The 18,545-nt window shown below is 42.0% G+C and overlaps 2 protein-coding genes across 4 annotated transcripts in view; one reads left to right on the top strand and one right to left on the bottom strand.

Moving 5' to 3' along the window:
- LOC137304798 (proline-serine-threonine phosphatase-interacting protein 1-like) overlaps positions 1–2,707 on the top strand; it is an 82,391-nt gene extending 79,684 nt beyond the window's left edge. For all 3 annotated transcript variants that reach the window (XM_067973524.1, XM_067973523.1, XM_067973522.1), the window contains one exon: positions 639–2,707. In XM_067973524.1, the coding sequence (XP_067829625.1) occupies positions 639–770 (132 nt within the window). In that variant the 3' untranslated portion in view covers positions 771–2,707. The remainder of the gene's footprint in view (positions 1–638) is intronic.
- Positions 2,708–10,431: 7,724 nt separating this feature from the next.
- LOC137304797 (tetraspanin-3-like) overlaps positions 10,432–18,545 on the bottom strand; it is a 40,888-nt gene continuing 32,774 nt past the window's right edge. Inside the window, exon 7 of the mRNA XM_067973521.1 lies at positions 10,432–11,060. Within this exon, the coding sequence (XP_067829622.1) occupies positions 10,968–11,060 (93 nt within the window). The 3' untranslated portion in view covers positions 10,432–10,967. The remainder of the gene's footprint in view (positions 11,061–18,545) is intronic.

Raw genomic sequence — 18,545 nt, 5'->3', positions numbered from 1 at the left:
GCAGATTGCATTTGATTGCACCATTGAGCCATTTTTCCATTTACCACTTAAGACATTCTTTGGTAGCTCTTGAATGAGATTGCCAATGGGTGTAGAATTAGTGGCAGTTTTGTGCTCTGGAGCCCTGGCTACGAGTAACTGGATTGGGAATCCCAACTCATTTAATGTAGTAGCCTCAGCCAAGAATGAGGTGATCTCATCGAAACATATAAAATTCTAACTGGACTAGACAGACTGGATGCAGGGAGGATGTTCCCGATGGCTGGGGAGTCCAGAACCAGAGGTCACCGTCTCAGGATACGGGGTATGCCATTTAGAACCGAGATGAGGAGAAACTTCTTCACTCAGAGGGTGGTGAACCCGTGGAATTCTCTACCACAGAAGGCAGTGGAGGCCAAGTCATTCAAGGAGGAGATAGATATATTTCTTAATGCTAAAAGGATCAAGGGATATGGGGAAAAAGCAGGAACAGGGCACTGAGTTAGACGATCAGCCATGATCATTTTGAATGGCGGGGCAGGCCCAAAGGGCTGAATGGCCTACTCTTGCTCCTATTTTCTATGTTTAATAGACGGAGGATATCTAATATTTTTTCAGAGGTGAGCTGATATTTTTTACTTTTTCTGTCTCATTGTCAGAACAACGATGAACTGGATATAACAGCCAACGACATCATCCAAATCACAAACGAGGGTGAGGATGGGTGGTGGACAGCGAATAGGAATGGAAGGAGCGGTTTAGTCCCTAGCACTTACCTGGAGAAAGCCTGAGAGAACCAAACATCAGCCAACGATGTGAATCCAGCTACACATTCCTTGGAGTAAATTGACGAACAGTAACACTGATAGTAGTTGGGAATGTCCAGCAAGCTGCTTAACTTTAAAGTTTACGTGAAGTCGTTGGGTGGGGACCTACACAGTTTAATGAAGTATTTGCTGTTAATTTGATGTTCAATTGTCACACCTGTGGCCTTCATCTGTATAATGTAACCTCAGTTATTGACCAGTTGCTGTGGTAAATTCATGTGAAATGATGCTACAGAAGTCTATATTAAGCTCTGCTCATAGGTTGCTACATGAATAATTTGTTTCTACTGTCCAAAAAATTTACTTTTTGCACTAATGAATCCCCTGCCCCGATTTTAAGGTATCTAATTTTGTTTTAGCGTTCCATCAAGGTAAGCGTTATGAGTATTGTGGTGAGGAATATAGCATTTAGCACTCCCAGTACAGGTACAATCAGATGCAGAGTAAAACTTGCATTACTCTGCCCCAACAGTGTGCCTCAGCTCAAATAGTCCCTACTGCAGCATTATTCCATTTCCCACAGCAACCATCCAGTGGCCTATGTTGGTTAAATTACAAACTTGGGTGAGTCTTGTAATCTTGAATGAGATAAAGGAAGAAGACTTTCATCTGGGCTGGATTTGAACTCTGGTACCAGAAGTAAAAGGCCAGTTGTAGACACTCTCCGCACCACTTTTTATTATGGTACGGTATTTTATTATTTACTCCTCTTCCTATCTGTTCCTCTCCTTCCTTCCCCTTCCTCCACTATCCTTGCTGAGTTTGTGGGGAGAAGAACCAGACCTCTGCCAACGCCCCATTGTAACGAGTTGCTCAGGAAACTTGAGTATGGCCTCGGTGATCTACCCTCTTTTTTTTCCCGCCCCCCCCCCTCCAGTTTTGACCTCTCCTCTCCTGGTACCAACTCCTTGCTGGGGTTTGGTTATGGAGGCAGCTCACTCGAACGGTCATTATTCATGGCTCAGCCTCGACGTTGAGTTCCAGCTAATCAATCACAGGAGGCATCACAGTCAAGCTCCATTCTGTCCTCACCCCAACGTCCACACACAAGCACGTTCAGAAAGTTTTTCTGGATAGCAGCTTGGAGCAGGAACCCGAGGGAGTTTTTTTTTTCCTTCCCTAACCTTGGGGTGCCGGGGACAGCTGTAGCTGACTGACCTGCTGTGTATTTCCAGTATTTTCTATTTCTATCCCTGGGCTGTGCGAGTACCTTTTTTTTAATACAGTAAATGTTTAGTTTTAGATAATTAGCGTTGTTTTAAGTGATTTGGAGCAGTTGTTTCATGTAACAAAAGCTAAAGTCTGGACGCACTTCCTGTCTACCTTCGTGTTGTCACACTTAGATGTCAACATTTAACATTGAAACTGCCTATGGAGACATTTAGACTGGAAATCCTGTATGTAAAAGCTGCCTGTAGAGATGTAGCTGGAAGTTTTTGGTCAGTAGGCGGTGCTATGGATTGAGTCTTTCTCCTAACTCCCTTGCATGTTAATATATTTAAAAACTTGTATTCATCAACTGATAGCAAATTGCCTGTGATGTTGTTCACTAATACATCTTATATAAAAGTGTAATTGAACTACTTTCAATTTAAATACTTTGAACTCTGCACAGTCTTGCTGTGTATATGTCAGGTAACAAGTGCAGTATGGTGATCATGTTTTTTTTTTAAAAGTTCCATATAATTATATCTATATATCGTCATAGTGTTCAAGTGAGCGGGCCAGAAAAATGTCTGCACAGTAATAGATTACTAGAGATTTTAAAATATTAACCATGTAAATAGTTAAGGAACCAAACTAATATATAGCCACAAGGCTCATTAATGTAACTGTGGCTTTTTCAGATCTGTGTAGACTTGTCTCATACAAAATTCTAAATAAAGTTGGTTTATAAATAAGCTGGGTTTTTTTGTCATGAATTATTTTTGTTTCTTTCCCCAGTTTCTCCCCTCCTCTGGAAAGTGCTGACTCTTACTGGTGGATAGTCGTACGGGTACCAGGGACCCTCTGCCACCTCACCCAACAGCCCTGGCTAATTGACTGTAGTGCTGGAAATTACAGCCTCCACATTCCATAAGAGGTCACTGGATAGGAATGGGGAAGCTGGTCAATTTATTTTTTCTTCCCCCGGCCCAGGTCTCACTCTGGCTGAGATCAGCCAACTCAACATGAGCTAGGGATCGAATTTGGGGCCCTGCTAGTCTGTATGACTCGGTATCCCACTAGATGGTGTACTTACCCACTGAGCATGTTGGTTAACTCCAGACGACACTTTCATGCCATCACTTTGGGATGGAATCAAGCCCAGGTACTAGAGGTAAAAGGTCAGTCTACCGAGCCACTTCCTCCAGCTTCTTTCCTGTGTTTTTGTTTTAAACTTACCACACAAGAAACCTTGCAATAAATATTTGTCAATTGACATGCACACATGGTCAAAGTCGTAAGTTCATGTGCTACCCGATATCATTAATGACGGGTACAGTACTATCGTTTCTCAGGAATACCATTGGGTGGGGTTGAAACACCCAAGTGAAAACCTCGTACTTACACTTCATTCAGTCACAGTGACCACGTGATTAAGCCTTCACAACAACATTGAACAAGGGCAGGGCTTGAAATATTTTAAAACATTTGTGTTTCCTGGTTGGTGATACCGAACCATTGAGTGTGGGGAAAGGACTGATATTTTCCATTTTAAAAAAAAACTTTGAAGTCCTATTTGATCTCAAAAGTGGACACAATCGTTCCTACTAGGAAATCACTGGGACCTTTTAACTGGTACAACCAGAGGGGAAATGAGGAATTTTTTTACGCAGCGAGCTATTACAATTTGGAATGCACCGCCTGAAAATTGCAGGGCTCTGGGGAAAGAGAAGGGAAGCGGGACTAATTGGATAGCTCTTTCAAAGAGCCGGCACACGCACATTGGGCCGAATGGCCTCCTTCTGTGCTGTATGATCCTAGCCCTTATTTGACCAATGAGGACTCTTTGTGGACAGACTGAGGAGGCTGTGTAGTATAGGGACACAGAGCTCGAGTGACCCATGATTCTGGTGTACTTTGTATTTGCGAATCTCACCAACACACGTAATGCAACAAAGCAGTTCGACAAACCTTCTGTTGAATGATTTGAGATATTCACGCGCTGACCTTGGGGTGGCCTCCATTTTCTCAGTTATAGTTCAAAATGATGTTTCAGTTGATATTTGCAAAATTGGGGCAGAGGCACAGTCACTTTTTCCAAGTGTTTAAGACCTGCAAGGATAGAAGGAGCTTGCGGTGAAAAAGAGGGAATCTGATGAAGATGGCTGCAATTTGGTAAAGAGGAGCAGCCTCCTGCAGTGACTAAAGGAAAGCATCTATAAAACAAGATGTAGCAAAATTCTTGTGCAGACTTTAGAAGTAGCCATAGAAACATTGTCCACCCATAGATGGTGCCACAGAGCTACTAGCTGTCACTATTCCTGGCAGAACCACCAGCAAACAGTTGGAATTACACCACTTGCTGTTCTCTGGTTTTCCTTTCTCTGCATTTTCTCCCTTTAATCTTCCACTCCTGAAGGAAATAGAGGCAGTGGAGAAGGTGCAAAAAAAATTTACATAGATGAAACCAGAACTGAGAGATTATAACTATCAAGAAAGATTGAGCAGGCTGGCGCTCTTTTCTCTAAATAAGAGAAGGCTGAGGGGGTGGCCTGATAGAGGTCTTTAAGATTATGAAGAGATTTTCACTCATAGAGGGGGGGGGGGGTATACCAAAACCAGGGGCCATAAATATAAGAGTCACTAATAACTCTAGTAGGGAATTTAGGAGCTATTTCTTCACCCAGAAAGTGGTTAGAATGTCAAACTCACTACCTCAAGGAGCAGTTGAGGCAAATAGCCTAGATGCATTTAAGGGGAAACTAGATAAACATATGAGGGGAAAAGGAAATAGTAGGTTGTACTGATGGGGGTTAGATGAAGAGGGGTGGGAGGTGGCTCATGTGGAACATAAACACTGGTATGGACCAGTTGGGCCAAATGGCCTGTTTGTGCTATACATTCTATATAATTCTCAAATAATTCATGCTAGGCTTGAGTTCAATAGATGCCTGCCATACCTCACTCAACGGCCATTCTTCATGCAGAACCTGGACATCAAGGCCAGTAGGCTACTTGGCTGTGAGGAACATTACAGGCAAGTCTGATCTTAGCCTCACTCTTCCAGCAGAAGTTATTGGCTAAGGATAGAGATCAGGATGAGGACAAAAATAAGGAGTGAGGACCCTGACATCATTTCCTAAAATGAGGCCAGGAGGTCACTGAGGTCAATTGTAGCAATCCTGCAATCACCCAACTGAGTTTGCTGATCTCAGCCAGGGCCACAGTAGGGGCACTACAATTGATCCAAGCATCTTGGTCTAGTAAGGGGGGGGGAACAACAATCAACTAGAGTTCCTGCTCCTGACTGCTTTTAGGACCTGGGCATAGCCTCACTTAGTGCTTTTCTTTAGTTGATATAGCTGAGTGGTATTAAGAATCAACCACATAGTGTGGGACTGAAGAGGCACTAAAGAGTGTCTCCCAGACAGTTAGGAGTGACAGTTTCCCTTTCCTGAAGGTCATAAATTCTACTGTACCTTCAGCAGCAGTGAAGTAGTTGGGTTTTTAAACAGTAGCTTTCATGGCCATTTTCCTGACACTGGCCCATAAATTGCCAGAATTATTGAATTTGATTTCACATGGTGAGATTAGAATTCACAACCTCTTTAGCTGTAGTCCATTACCATAACCACCAGGCTACTGTACCTTCAGAAACACTCCTGTGAAGTGCTTTGGGACGTTTTACTACGTTAAAGACACTATATAAATGTAAGTTGTTGAAACGGATGAGAAAAATAGAAGAAAATAATGTTCATTTTTTTTGAACAAAAATATTTGCTTTAAATTGGCAAAGAACAGTAACATTTCTAAATCTTTACAACTAATTTTTAAAATGGATCCCGCTGGTGAACCTCACTGGTTTCAGCTCACACTCTGTATTAATGTTTCCTGTGTGAACTCTCCTGGTGATGCTCAGCTTGTTTATTTTTTTTAAAAAAGATTAATTTTTGTGACTGTGAAAGCGAATTGTGAGTCCTCTGTTTCACGCTTAATCCTGGGAAACTCTTGAACATTAACCTTTCTGGGTCATGGGATGACAATGATCCTGCCCTCAAGGTCAGCACTAATTAGAATAATTATCATGGAGTTCCTACAAAACAGACATTCCCATGGAACATTCTATGCTCACTCACAACATAAGGCTCCAGCACAGTAACCCGCTCCCTTTTCCTTTACTGTGCTGTGCAGTATTACAAGCTGTACAGGAGCCTCCCAGACTCTTGGTAAAGGTGACCCCAGTCTTTCTTCTTTGAAAGGCAGATCAATCCATTTTCATGGTAACTAAATCTTCCAGCCGTAGAAGAGTAATAGATTATTCTTCACTGGGAAGCATCAAGTTTCTCTTCAACTAATGTTCTGGAATTAAGCCATAATTCCCAAACAATGCCAGTTATTAAAGAATTCCTAAATATTGGATAATTGTTGTATATGGCAGTTTTTTTTATACTTTAATATTTTCTTCTTGAAGCACACGAGGCCTGATATCAAATAGCTCAGTGGGTAAATGATGGGGAAGGGCCCAGGTTCGATCACCAATATATACTGAGTTATAAGAACAGGAGGTCATTCAGCCCCTCGAGCCTGTTCCGCCATTCAATTAGATCACGGCTGATCTCTTAACTCTCTCTATCCACCTTGGTTCTGTAACCCTTAATACCCTTACCTAACTTAAATCTATCAAGTGCAGTTTTGAAGTTTTTAAATTGAACCCTAGCCTCAACAGCTTTGTATGAAGAAGTGCTTCTTGGCATCACCCCTGAACGCCCGAGCTCTAATTTTAAGGTTGTACCCTCTTGTTCTGGACTACCCCACCATAAGAACATAAGAAATTGGAACAGGAGCAGGCCATACAAGCCCTCAAGCCCCGCTCTGCCATTCAATAAGATCATAGCTGATCTATGACCTCAACTCTACTTTCCCACCCGCTCCCCATAATCCCTTGATTCTCTTCGAGTCCAAAAATCTATCAATCGGTCTTTCCAGAGGAAATAGTTTCTTGCTTTCTCTACCCTATCAAATCCTGTAATCATCTAATCTCACCTGGAGCAGCAGTAAGTATGCTGCAGTTGCCCACTGCATGCCCGGTGCTAGGAAGGATTGTTAAAAAAAAGTTCCCACTGCTGATCACTGTCCAGTGACCTACCCAAGAATGTGCACAGGAATGGGTTCAGCCATCAAAACCCCTCCCCCCCCAAATAGCCTGGCACCTTTCACTGGTTAGGTTCATGCAACTTGCTTTTGTATAGTGTCTTTAATGCAGTAAAATGTCCCAAAGTGCTTTAGCAGAGGCACAAGTACTGACACCAAGTAGTACTGAGGGAAGAATTGAGGAGATACAGGAGGCCAGGTTTTCTGGAGGCTTTTGAAGGTGTGTGGGGAGGTGGGGGAAGGTAGGGAAGTTTATAGAGGTGTTCCAGAATGAGGGGACAACACAGATGAAGACTGCCACTGAAGGTGAAGTGGGAAGAAGGGGTGCAGGGGGAATCTAGAGTCAGGAATGGAGTGTACTTGCTGGCATGTACAACTGGAGAACGTTGCAGGGGAAGGGAAAGGAAATGACGACAGAGACTTGCAAACTAGGAGAATAATTTCAAATTTGATGTGGGGTAGTATGGGAATTGGAACTGGAACAGGCAGGAGGAGCAAGACTTGCTGCAGTCCATTTGGGAACCGTATGTAACTCAGGAGTCAGCACATACACGAAGAGAGCACAGAAAACTGGGGTCAAAATAGAAGAGAATTAGTATTTCTGGCACCATGATAACAAATTTGAGACTTGAAGGTGCCAGTATGAGGTCATAGTGTGTGTACACAATAGGGAGTGTTACAGGTCATCGTGGGGTATTTCCATGACTACTTGCAAGAAACGACTTCTGAGGCAGTTACACAATCAGCCAGAATACAGCACCCTAACAGCAGTGAGCTGTTTACTGGCATCAACTCACATTGTAAATGGGACAATCAATTGCACCAGAAACTGCTTCTTAAACAAATAAAGAGGTTAATAGCTCTGAGGACAAAAAAAAACTTGTCAGTATTAATATATTCTGCAGTGTTTGTACACTTTCACAGGCATAATAAAAGCTAGGTATGAACAGTATGTTTATAATAAAACAAGGGAATGAATTGCCTCAGGCTGACTATTGTACAAGACATCTGTTATTTTATAATGCAACAATATCTTGTTTCGGGTTGCTGCAGTGACATAAAAGTGTCTTAAGGGATTCTTGAAAGTTCTTATTCTGGCACCAAATGTAGAATGTTGCACACTGTGGGTGCAAACTGTGATTCTACTTTTTTCCCTCCTGCCTCATTTTCTCCCATGACTACAAAGATGCTTGGCACAGATCCACTGGCACCAGTCATCCTCCATTACCTCACTCAAGTCATTCTTCCAGTGTGAGCCTATTGACAGGCTATTTGACCAAGCAGTGCATCACAGCAGAGCACAATAATCACCTCACTTTTCCAGCAAAATTCAATGGCTAGGGAACATTAACAGAAACTGTGGCTGATTTTCTCCCCCCCCCCCCCCCCCCCCATCCCCATCCCTTATTCCAACAGCCCTGTTGTAGCTCCCCTACTACTGGCCCAGATAAGATCAATTAACTCAGCACAGTATTGAGTAGAATAGGCCTATATTCTCTGGAGTTTAGAAGAATGAGAGGTGATCTCATTGAAATGTATAAAATTCTTAGAGGGCTTGACTGTAGATGCTGAAAGGCTGTTGCATCTGGCTGGAGAGTCTAGAACCAGGGGACCTGGTCTCAGGATAAGGGGTTGGCCTTTAAGACAGACAAGGAAAAATTTCTTCAGAGGGTTGTGAATCTTTGGAATTCTCTACCCAAGGGCTGTGGATGTTCAGTCGTTGAATATAGTCAAGGCAGAGATAGATTGATTTTTGGACTCCAGGTGAATCAAGGGTGGGAAAGTGGAGTTGAGGTCGAAGATCAGCCATGATCCTATTGTAAAATTGTTTACAACACCAAGTTATAGTCCAACAAATTTATTTTAAATTCCACAAGCTTTCAGAGGCTTCCTCCTTCCTCAGGTGAACAGGTCAATGACCTGTAACACTCCCTATTGTGCACACACACTATGACCTCATACTGGCACCTTCAAGTCTCAAATTTGTTATCATGGTGCCAGAAATACTAATTCTTCTATTTTGACCCCAGTTTTCTGTGCTCTCTGTGTATGTGCTGACTCCTGAGTTACATACAGTTCCACATATGCTGATACTTTGCCCAAATGGACTGCAGCAAGTCTTGCTCCTCCTGCCTGTTCCAATTCCCATACTACCCCACATCAAATTTGAAATTATTCTCCTAGTTTGCAAGTCTCTGTAGTCTTTTCCTTCCCCTTCCTCTGCAACTTTCTCAAGTTGTACATGCCAGCAAGTACACTCCACTCCTGACTCTAGATTCCCCCTGCACCCCTTCTTCCTACTTCACCTTCAGTGGCAGTCTTCATCTGTGTTGTCCCCTCATTCTGGAACACCTCTATAAACTTCCCTACCTTCCCCCACCTCCCTACACACCTTCAAAAGCCTCCAGAAAACCTGGCCTCCTGTATCTCCTCAATTCTTCCCTCAGTACTACTTGGTGTCAGTACTTGTGCCTCTGCTGAAGCACTTTGGGACATTTTACTGCATTAAAGACACTATACAAAAGCAAGTTGCATGAACCTAACCAGTGAAACTTGGTGTTGTAAAATTGTTTACAATTGTCAACCCCAGTCCATCACCAGCATCTCCACATCATGATCCTATTGAATGGTGGAGCAGGCTCGAGGGGCTGTATGGCCTACTCCTATGTATGTTCTTTAATAGTAATCCAACCAAGAAGCTTCCTAGTCTGTTTTGACCAGTATCCCACATCAAGTGTACATTTAAACTATTTAGGAAGTTACCAATTAAGTGCAGAATTAGGTCAACAGTGATAGAATCAAATTGCATGAGATTGAAGGGGTGTTTTTTTTTTGGGGGGGGGGGGTGTGGGGTGAGGGGGTTGGCAGGGAAACATTTGATTAAACACTTTGGGAAAGTGTGAGAATGAGAGATGAGCCCTAAAGTAAAAATGTACCAAAATTTATTTTGAATGTGAAAGATTAACACAGCTGCTGAAAATCATTAACTTGCCTGAGGCTCAAACATCAGAGAAATACTAAACACAGTAATCATAGCTAGTGACTGTGGCTCATTAATAATGATATGGGATTATTTTATATCACAATGCACTACTGTTCTTTGGAAATCATTTATTTAGGACCTTGGCAGCACCATGTCTACAAATACCAAGAATACCAGAGACAAGTGGAATAAGCAGCAAGTCCCTAATGGACTGGTTGGGCTAGCCACCAGCAGTTGTACAACTAAAATGAAGACTTGCATTTATATAGAACATTGCACAACCTCAGGATGTCCCAAGGCACAGCTTTTGTTCACCTAATCACATTTAATTAAAAAAAAACAAAATTTCAGTTTCAACAATCTTTATTTTCATTAATTCAGTTCAGCTTCACATACCCTATCCTTGCTACAAGGCTGCATTATTTCAAGAGACAACTTAAAACTTCTCATCAGAACTCACTACACATAGCAAACTGGGAAAAAACTATACAATGTAAAATACCTTAATAGTACAGAGTACAACTAAAACAAAATTCAGTTTATAGGTTAAGAACAGTACAGTTAATGCTTAAATCTTGGAAGATCAGGCTCTCAAAATGCTTGTCAGTTACTAGTGATTACAGTTTTCTTGATTGCTACAGTATTAGTCATTTTTGTACAGTTTAATCTACTAGTTATACAGAGCCTCAGGTACACCCATCAAGTGTATACTTACGTGCGACTAACCCCAGCAGTTCAGACTGTGTAAGATGTGCTTTAAATTTACTTTATATACAAAAAGAACCACTTCAGTGTCATAGACTTGGTCTCAGCTTTCCAGTAATGAAAATGACAGACCGATTTGAGGTGGGGAGTAAAGAAAAACAACACCCAGGAAGCTTTTATGCGTAGATTCCTCCAGTGATGAGGGGCTCGTAGGCAGGGTCTCCACTCCTCTTGCACAGCACAACCAAGGCACACAGCATGCCCAGCAACTAGGAAGAAAACAGTAAACAATACTGGGGTAAGCCAAACTTAAAAGCACCCTGTGCTTAAGGGACACTCAAATTCATCAAGCTCAGTAACCATTACACCTTTCTTTCCATTATAGTGACATGCTGCTTAAAAGTACACACAAGTCAGTATCGGGTCATTTCCACGAGGTTTACATTTTTGCAAGAGCAAGATGAGCAAAAGCATGGCTTAATTTCACACCTTAATGAACAAGGTCACAAATAATTAGAGATTAAGGCAGCCATTCGGCACATCTTAGTTCATCCATCCTAAAGACCCTAAGTTCTTCGACTGCAGCATCTAATTGGTTCTCGAATGGGTGCAGCATTTTCGCCTCTACTAGTCTATCCATTCCACGTGCTGATCCCAATCGCTGTGTGAAGACTGTCCCAATATAAATTTGCCTTTCTCGACAAACACTGCAACAATTCAGTTTTCCCAATAAAGGAGATGCAAAATTCACAAAAATAAGGCCCAGGTGAAAATTTCCTGATGTACACTGTTGTTTCCAGCAGATTGATGTGAATGAACTGGCCTGTGTGGGCCAGAATAATTCTCACCCCTAACAGCATGACCCGAGAGACTGGGCTGATTTAACTGGGTGAAGTAATCATCTGTCAATTAAGCAAACAGGCACTCCATCCAGCTTGGCATTGCTTGCAGAGGAGGGAAAAGATCAATTTTACATTTCAAACACTATTGCTTTTTAAAAAATGTAAAACCACTTAGGGTAATGGAATATTGCAGAAAAAAGTTTTTAGTAACAGACATTATTTGTATTACTGGAGTTTCCTTTTAATTTTTGCAATCCTTCTGTACAAGGTCTGGAGAGCTCATCATCAAATGGCACAATGCAATATGACAGGGTTTCAGAGTGTTAAATAAATTATAAACATTACACATGGGAGTGTTCAACAGAATGTAATAAAGTGTTGGCTACTAATTAAGCAAAAGCTATTATACAACTGGGTCCATTATGTACTGAACTGGGGGATGGCCAATAAAAGCAGGAGGCACATTAGAACATAAGAAATAGGAGCAGGAGTAGGCCATACAGCCCCTCAAGCCTGCTCTGCCATTCAATCAGATCATGGCTGATCTTTGACCTCAACGCCACTTTCCCCACCCGATCCCCATATGCCTCGATTTCCCCTAGAGTCAAAAACTTTATCTATCGCAGTCTTGAATACATTCAATGACTAAGCATCCACAGCCCTCTGGGGTAGAGAATTCTAAAGATTCACAACCCTGAGTGAAGAAATTCTTCCTCATCAGTCTTAAATGTCTGACCCCTTATCCTGCGACTATGCCTAGTTCTGGACTCTCCAGCCACAGGAAACAATCTCAGCATCTATCCTGTCAAGCCCCCTCGGAACCTTATATGCTTCAGTGAGACCACCTCTCATTCTTCTAAACTCGAGTATAGGCTCATTCTACTCAACCTCTCTTCATAGGACAACCCTCTTGCTCCAGGAATCAATCTAGTGAATCTTCATTGCACTCTCTAAAGCAAGTATATCCTTCCTTAGATAAACAGACCAAAACTGTACACCGTACTCTAGGTGAGGTCTCAAAGCCTTGTACAATAGTAAGACTTCCTTACTCTTGTACTCCAACCCTCTTGCAATAAAGGCCAACATGCCATTTGCCTTCCTAATTGTTTGCTGTACCTGCATGCTGAATGTGTTTCTTGTACAAGGACTCCCAAGTCTCTGAAGACCAGCATTTACTAGTTACTCACCATTTAAAAAAAATTCTATTCTTACCAGTGAATAACATTACATTTCACACCATCTGCCACTTTCTTACCCACTCACTTAACCCGTCTACATCCCTTTGCAGACTGTCCTCCTCACAGCTTAATTTCCCACCTAGCCTTCTATTGTCAGCAAACTTGGATACATTACACTCAGTCCCTTCATTTAAGTCATTAATATAGATTGTAAATAGCTGAGGCTCAAGCACCGATCCTTGCAACACCCCACTAGTTACAGCCTGCCAGCCTGAAAATGACCTGTTTATCCCTCTGTTTTCTATCCATTAACCAATCCTCTATCCATTAACCAATCCTCTATCCATGTTAATACGTTACCCCCAACCCTGTATCTTGTGTAACAACCTTTTACGTGGCATCTTATCCAATGCCTTTTGAAAATCCAAATATACTACATCCACCGACCCCTTTATCTACCCTGCTAGTTACATCCTCAAAAAAATGTCAAACACTATTTCCCTTTCATAAAGCCACCTTACCTCTGCCTGATCATATGATGTTCTAAGTGCCCTTTTACCACTTAATAATGATGAATTCCAGCATTTTCCCAATGTCTGATGTCAAGCTAACCAGCCTGTAGTTCTGTTTTCTCTCCCTCCTTTCTTGAATAGCAGAGTCACATTTGCTACCTTCCAATCTGGTGGGACTGTTCTAGAATCTAGGGAGTTTTGGAAGATCACAACTAACGCATCCACTATCTCTGCAGCCACCTCTTTTAGAACGCTCAGATGTAGGCCATCAGGTCCAGGGGATTTATCAGCTTTTAGTCCCATTAGTTTTTCAAGTACTTTTTCTCTACCGATATTAATTACTTTAAATTCCTCACTCATTAGACCCTTGGTTCCCCACTATTTCTGGTATGCTTTTTGTGTCTTCTACTGTGAAGTCAGATAAAAAATTTGTTGTGTCTCTGCCATTTCCTGATTCCCATTATAATTTCTCCTCTAAGGGAGGAATGTTTACTTTTGCTACTCTCTTCCTTTTACATGTATGTCATAGCTCTTACAATCCGTTCTTATATTTGCTAGTTTACTTTCATATTCTATTTTCTCCCTTAACAACTTTTGGTCATCCTTTGCTGGTTTCTAAAACTTTCCCAATCTTCAGGCTTACTGCTGCTCTTGGCATTATAGGCTTCTTCTTTGAATCTAATACTATCCTTAACTTCAGTTAGCCATGGATGGATCACTTTTCCCATGGAGTTTTTATTTCTCAATGGAATGTGTATTTATTGAGAATATTGAACTATTTCTTTAAATGTTTGCCATTGTTCATCAACTGTCACACCCTTTAATCTAATTTCCCAATCTACCTTAGCCAGCTGGCCCCTCATTGGCTTTAAGTTTAAGACTCTAGTTTCTGACAAGCACATCACTCAAACTCAATGTGAAATTCTCATACAATCACTCCTCCCCAGAGGATCCTTTGCCGTGAGATTACTAGTTAACCCTGTCTTATTACACAATACAAGATCTAAAATAGCCTATTCCCTAAATGGTTCCATGACATTGTTCTGGGAAACCATCTCAAATGCAGCCCATGGATTCAGCCTCCATGGTCCTTGCCCCCTTCTCCAGGTTGAAATCAAAAAAGGTAAAATTATGAAATTGAGAAAAGGCTGTTCAACCCATCAACCTCCTCCTCTGAAATGATCATGTAGAATTTGCACCACCAGACTCAGCTACACAATCCTTAGAATGTGATGCAATGCCAAAGTTTGGCTTTAAAAATCACTTCAAAAATGTAAGGCACAACAACTTGCATTTATATAGCACCTTTAATGAAGTAAATCGTCCAGAGGTGCTTCACAGGAGCATTAAACAAAATTTGACACCAAGCACAAGAGGTATGACAGGTCAAAGAGGTAGGTTTTAGGGAGAATCTTAAAGGGAGAGGGGTGGAAAGCTTTAGGGAGGGAATTCCATAGCTTAAGACCTAGACTACTGAAGTCACAACCGCCAATGATGGGGCGAAGGAAATCGGGGATGTGGAAGAGGCCAGAATTGGAGGAACGCACAGGAGTTATTTACATTAATAGTATAATTGAGATTTTATCAATACAAGAGTCAAATCCTAATCACATTTTGTTTTTGCCTTTCAAATTAGGGGAGGGGAAAGCAGGAAGAGAAAAAGCAAAAGGGAAAGACAGCAAGTGAAGGAGACAACAGGGGTCGGGGAGGAAAGAAAAAACAGGCACATATGGAGACAGAGAATTATGCTTGGCTGTGATACCCTCTATGATCAAGTCTGCCTACAGTCACAACAATGACAGTCAGGAGATGGGAACCAGATAGAACCTGGCACCCAGAAAAGTCAGCAACTTCTGAACATTGGAGAAAAATCAAAACAGACTTGTTTTTAAAAAAAGACGTTCAACACAGCATTAAATGTATTTGATGGGTGCCTGATCTTGCTTGCATGAAGCAAATATGTACTTCTGTCATCTAGTTTTGAGGACAGTTTGGAGTTAAATAACTATCTGGCTTAAGTCTACAGTATCCAGTGCCTTTCAGCATTTTAAACAGCACGTCCCTCTCTTTCTCCCCTCCCCAGATCATCTTCAGCCTCCAAAGAAAAAAAGTGTCTCAAAAACACCCTTCAGTCGACTCCAATTCATCAATGCACTTTAAGGTTGGGCACATTCCAAACGAGGGATGTTTCAACTGAGATTCTAGAGGATGTAACAATTCAACAGCTTATACCCAGTATGAGTCAGTATGAAACAGCATCACCTCTATAGATGCAGCTTGGAAAACTCTAGGTCAGAGCTCCTGAAATTCCCACATTAACGGGAACTTGGGATTCTGAATCGCTTGAAATCTTCCAAATGAAGCAAGATGACTCGAACCATATAATCTCCACATTCAATTGCGAGATTCACTGAGTTTTAAACATAACGGGATTGTACACCACTAAAGCTATTATGGAGTCTAATTTTTTAATGTCCTCATTCTATATAACTTAAAGAGCATCAGAGGATTAGGCAAACAAGAACCTTAGATGTTTGAGAAATCTTGACTGCCTGGCAATGCCCAGTTAACCTCGCTACAGGATCGTGCATCAAGCACACAGCTATGCTGACAGTTAGCATCCTTACTGGCAGCAGCTGTTGGCACAAACACAAAACCGATACTAAATTGAAAACATTAACTGCTGGGAGTGGATCAAGACTGTAATTGAATAGAGGGGTTCAGATAGCAATCAACCTGATCCAGCTTCACTCTTGCGACTTGTGAAGTAACAAGACCCTTACATTACTGCCTTGTCATCATTTCTAGCCAACCAGAATTCTATATTACTCCACTCACTTCCTCCAAATAAAAAGGTGTCATTATGGGAACCTGTATGGGTCCTAGCTATGCCTGCCTTTTTGTGGGATAGGTGGAACATTTTGTTCCAGTCTTAAATCAGGTCCCCTCCCTCACCTCTCTTTCCAGTATATTGATTACTATTGTTTTCTGCTCTCATCCTGAAATGGAAAATTTCAGGAACTTTGCCCCCAATTTCCACCCTTCCCTCACCTTCACATGATCCATCTGACTCTTCCCTTCCTCAACTTCTGTCTCCATTTCTGTGGATGAGCTGTCAACCAATATCTACGATAAGCCCACAAACTCCCAGTTACCTTGATTACATTTCCTCCCACCCAGCTTCCTGTAAGGAAGCTGTTCCATTCTCCCAATTTCTGTCACATCTGTTCAGACAATGCCACCTTCCATACCAGTGCTTCCAATATGTCTTCCTTTTTCCTCAACCAAGGATTCCCCTCCTCTGTAGTTGGCAGGGCCTTTGACCATGTCCGTCCCATTTCTCACTTCTGCCCTCGCCTCTTCCCTTTCCTCCCAGAACCATGACAGGGTCTGCCTTGTCCTCACCACCTACCCCACCAGCCTCCATATTCATCATCCTCTGCCATTTCCACCACCAAACATCTTCCCCTCCACTGCCCTCCCCTCAGCATTCCAAAGGGACCATCCCACCAGCCAGGGCCCCAAACACTCCTTCCAGGTAAAACAGCAATTTATTTGTACCTCTTTCAATTTAGTATACCTGTATTCAGCACTCACTATGCAGTCTCCTCTACACCGGGGAGACCAAACGCAGACTGGGCGATTGCTTTGCAGAACACCTCCGCTCAGTCCACAAGAGTGGCCCTGACCACCTGATCCCATGCCATTTTAATTCTCTGTCCCACTCCCACCTCTGGGACAGTGTTGGAGGCCAAGGACAACGAAGCTTGAGGAATAACACCTCATCTTTCGATTAGGCACTTTACAACCTTCTGGACACACCGATTTCAACAACTTCAAATGCTCCCATTTTTTCCAGACAGCAAGTGCTGGTAATGGTTCTGCTACTGTCATTTACAGCTCCAGACCCATCTTTTCTCTTTCCTTGTCCCATTATCACCCTCCTTGCCTTGCACCATCACCCCTCGTCATTTAATCACTCCTGCCCTCCTGAGAAGTTCCATTTTGTTCTTGCCTCTCCTCCCTTTACTCCCCATCCACCACCACCCCCTCTTTTTGCCAGGCTCTGTACTTGCTTAAAAACTGTTAAATCTTCAACTGCTTCCAGTTCTGACAAAAGATCATCCTGAAACAGTAACTTTTTCTCCATAGATGCTGCCCGACTAGTATTTCCAGCATTTTGTTTTTATTCTATATTTCAGTAATGTTGAAGCAGGCCAGATGCCATGGCTTATCTCTTCAGTAATGCAACGACAGAATGATTCACTCATTAAGGGTTTTTAAAAAAAAACAAAAGTTTTATAGCTTTAAAAACAAAACTAGTCACGCATAAAAAATGGCAAAAGAAATGTCACTTCGTGTATTAATAGGTCTCCACATCAAAAAAAAACTTTATTTTTAAAAAAATGACAAGTGTCAATGTTTGTCTAGTCAATAAATGGCTGGAATGTCAACTTTTGTATGGGAGGGGAAGGGGGTCAAATTTATCATTAGTAAAACCTAGTCTGGGGAGAGTTACATCCAGCTACAAAGCAGAGACTAAAAAAAACCAGACCGCAAAATGAAACTGCAAGTTAAGACGAGTTTGACAAACATGCAGAGCAACTAAAAAGTAACCTTTGCTCCACTTTAGAATGTTAGCACTTGTACAACATCTTGCCTTGAGCTGGTTTAACCTCCCACGCACAACTTGTCAAAGTTAGGAAAGATTGCGATTTTAAAGTCACGTGCATTGGTTTGTACCCAGCTTTAAAATCAAGCAAAATACTGTGCACACAGTACACTTCCTACACCAAACCCAAAATTCTATTTTTGTTCAAAACATCAAAAGCACAATGTGCCCTTCTAGTTAATCATAGCTAGCTTCTCTCCAGCATCCCCACTCACAGGCGGCTTGGGGAGAAAAGAGAAACCCTCCTTCTGCATACAGCTTCTGCACACAAACACCAGCGGCTTCTGTCACATGCCCCTGCATTTTAAAACGTGGAAGAAGCTGAATGTAGCAGTGAAGGCAAAACATCAACTATGGCAAATGCCAACTACTGAGGCCCTGTCTGCCTGTTCAAGTCAACATTCCTGCCCCAGCCACCACCACCAAAACACAGGTTATCTAGTCATTCATTGAATATAGCAAGATCCTAGAAACAAACTACGTAACAGTGCCTGCAATTCAAATGTAATCTTTTGGTTTTTTTTTAAAAAGTACTTTGCGATGCCCCGAG

This window comes from Heptranchias perlo, chromosome 38 (assembly GCF_035084215.1).
Source record: "Heptranchias perlo isolate sHepPer1 chromosome 38, sHepPer1.hap1, whole genome shotgun sequence".
Lineage (NCBI taxonomy): Eukaryota > Metazoa > Chordata > Chondrichthyes > Hexanchiformes > Hexanchidae > Heptranchias > Heptranchias perlo.
Note: the sequence above shows the minus strand (reverse complement) of the source record. Positions and strands in the feature narration are given on the sequence as shown.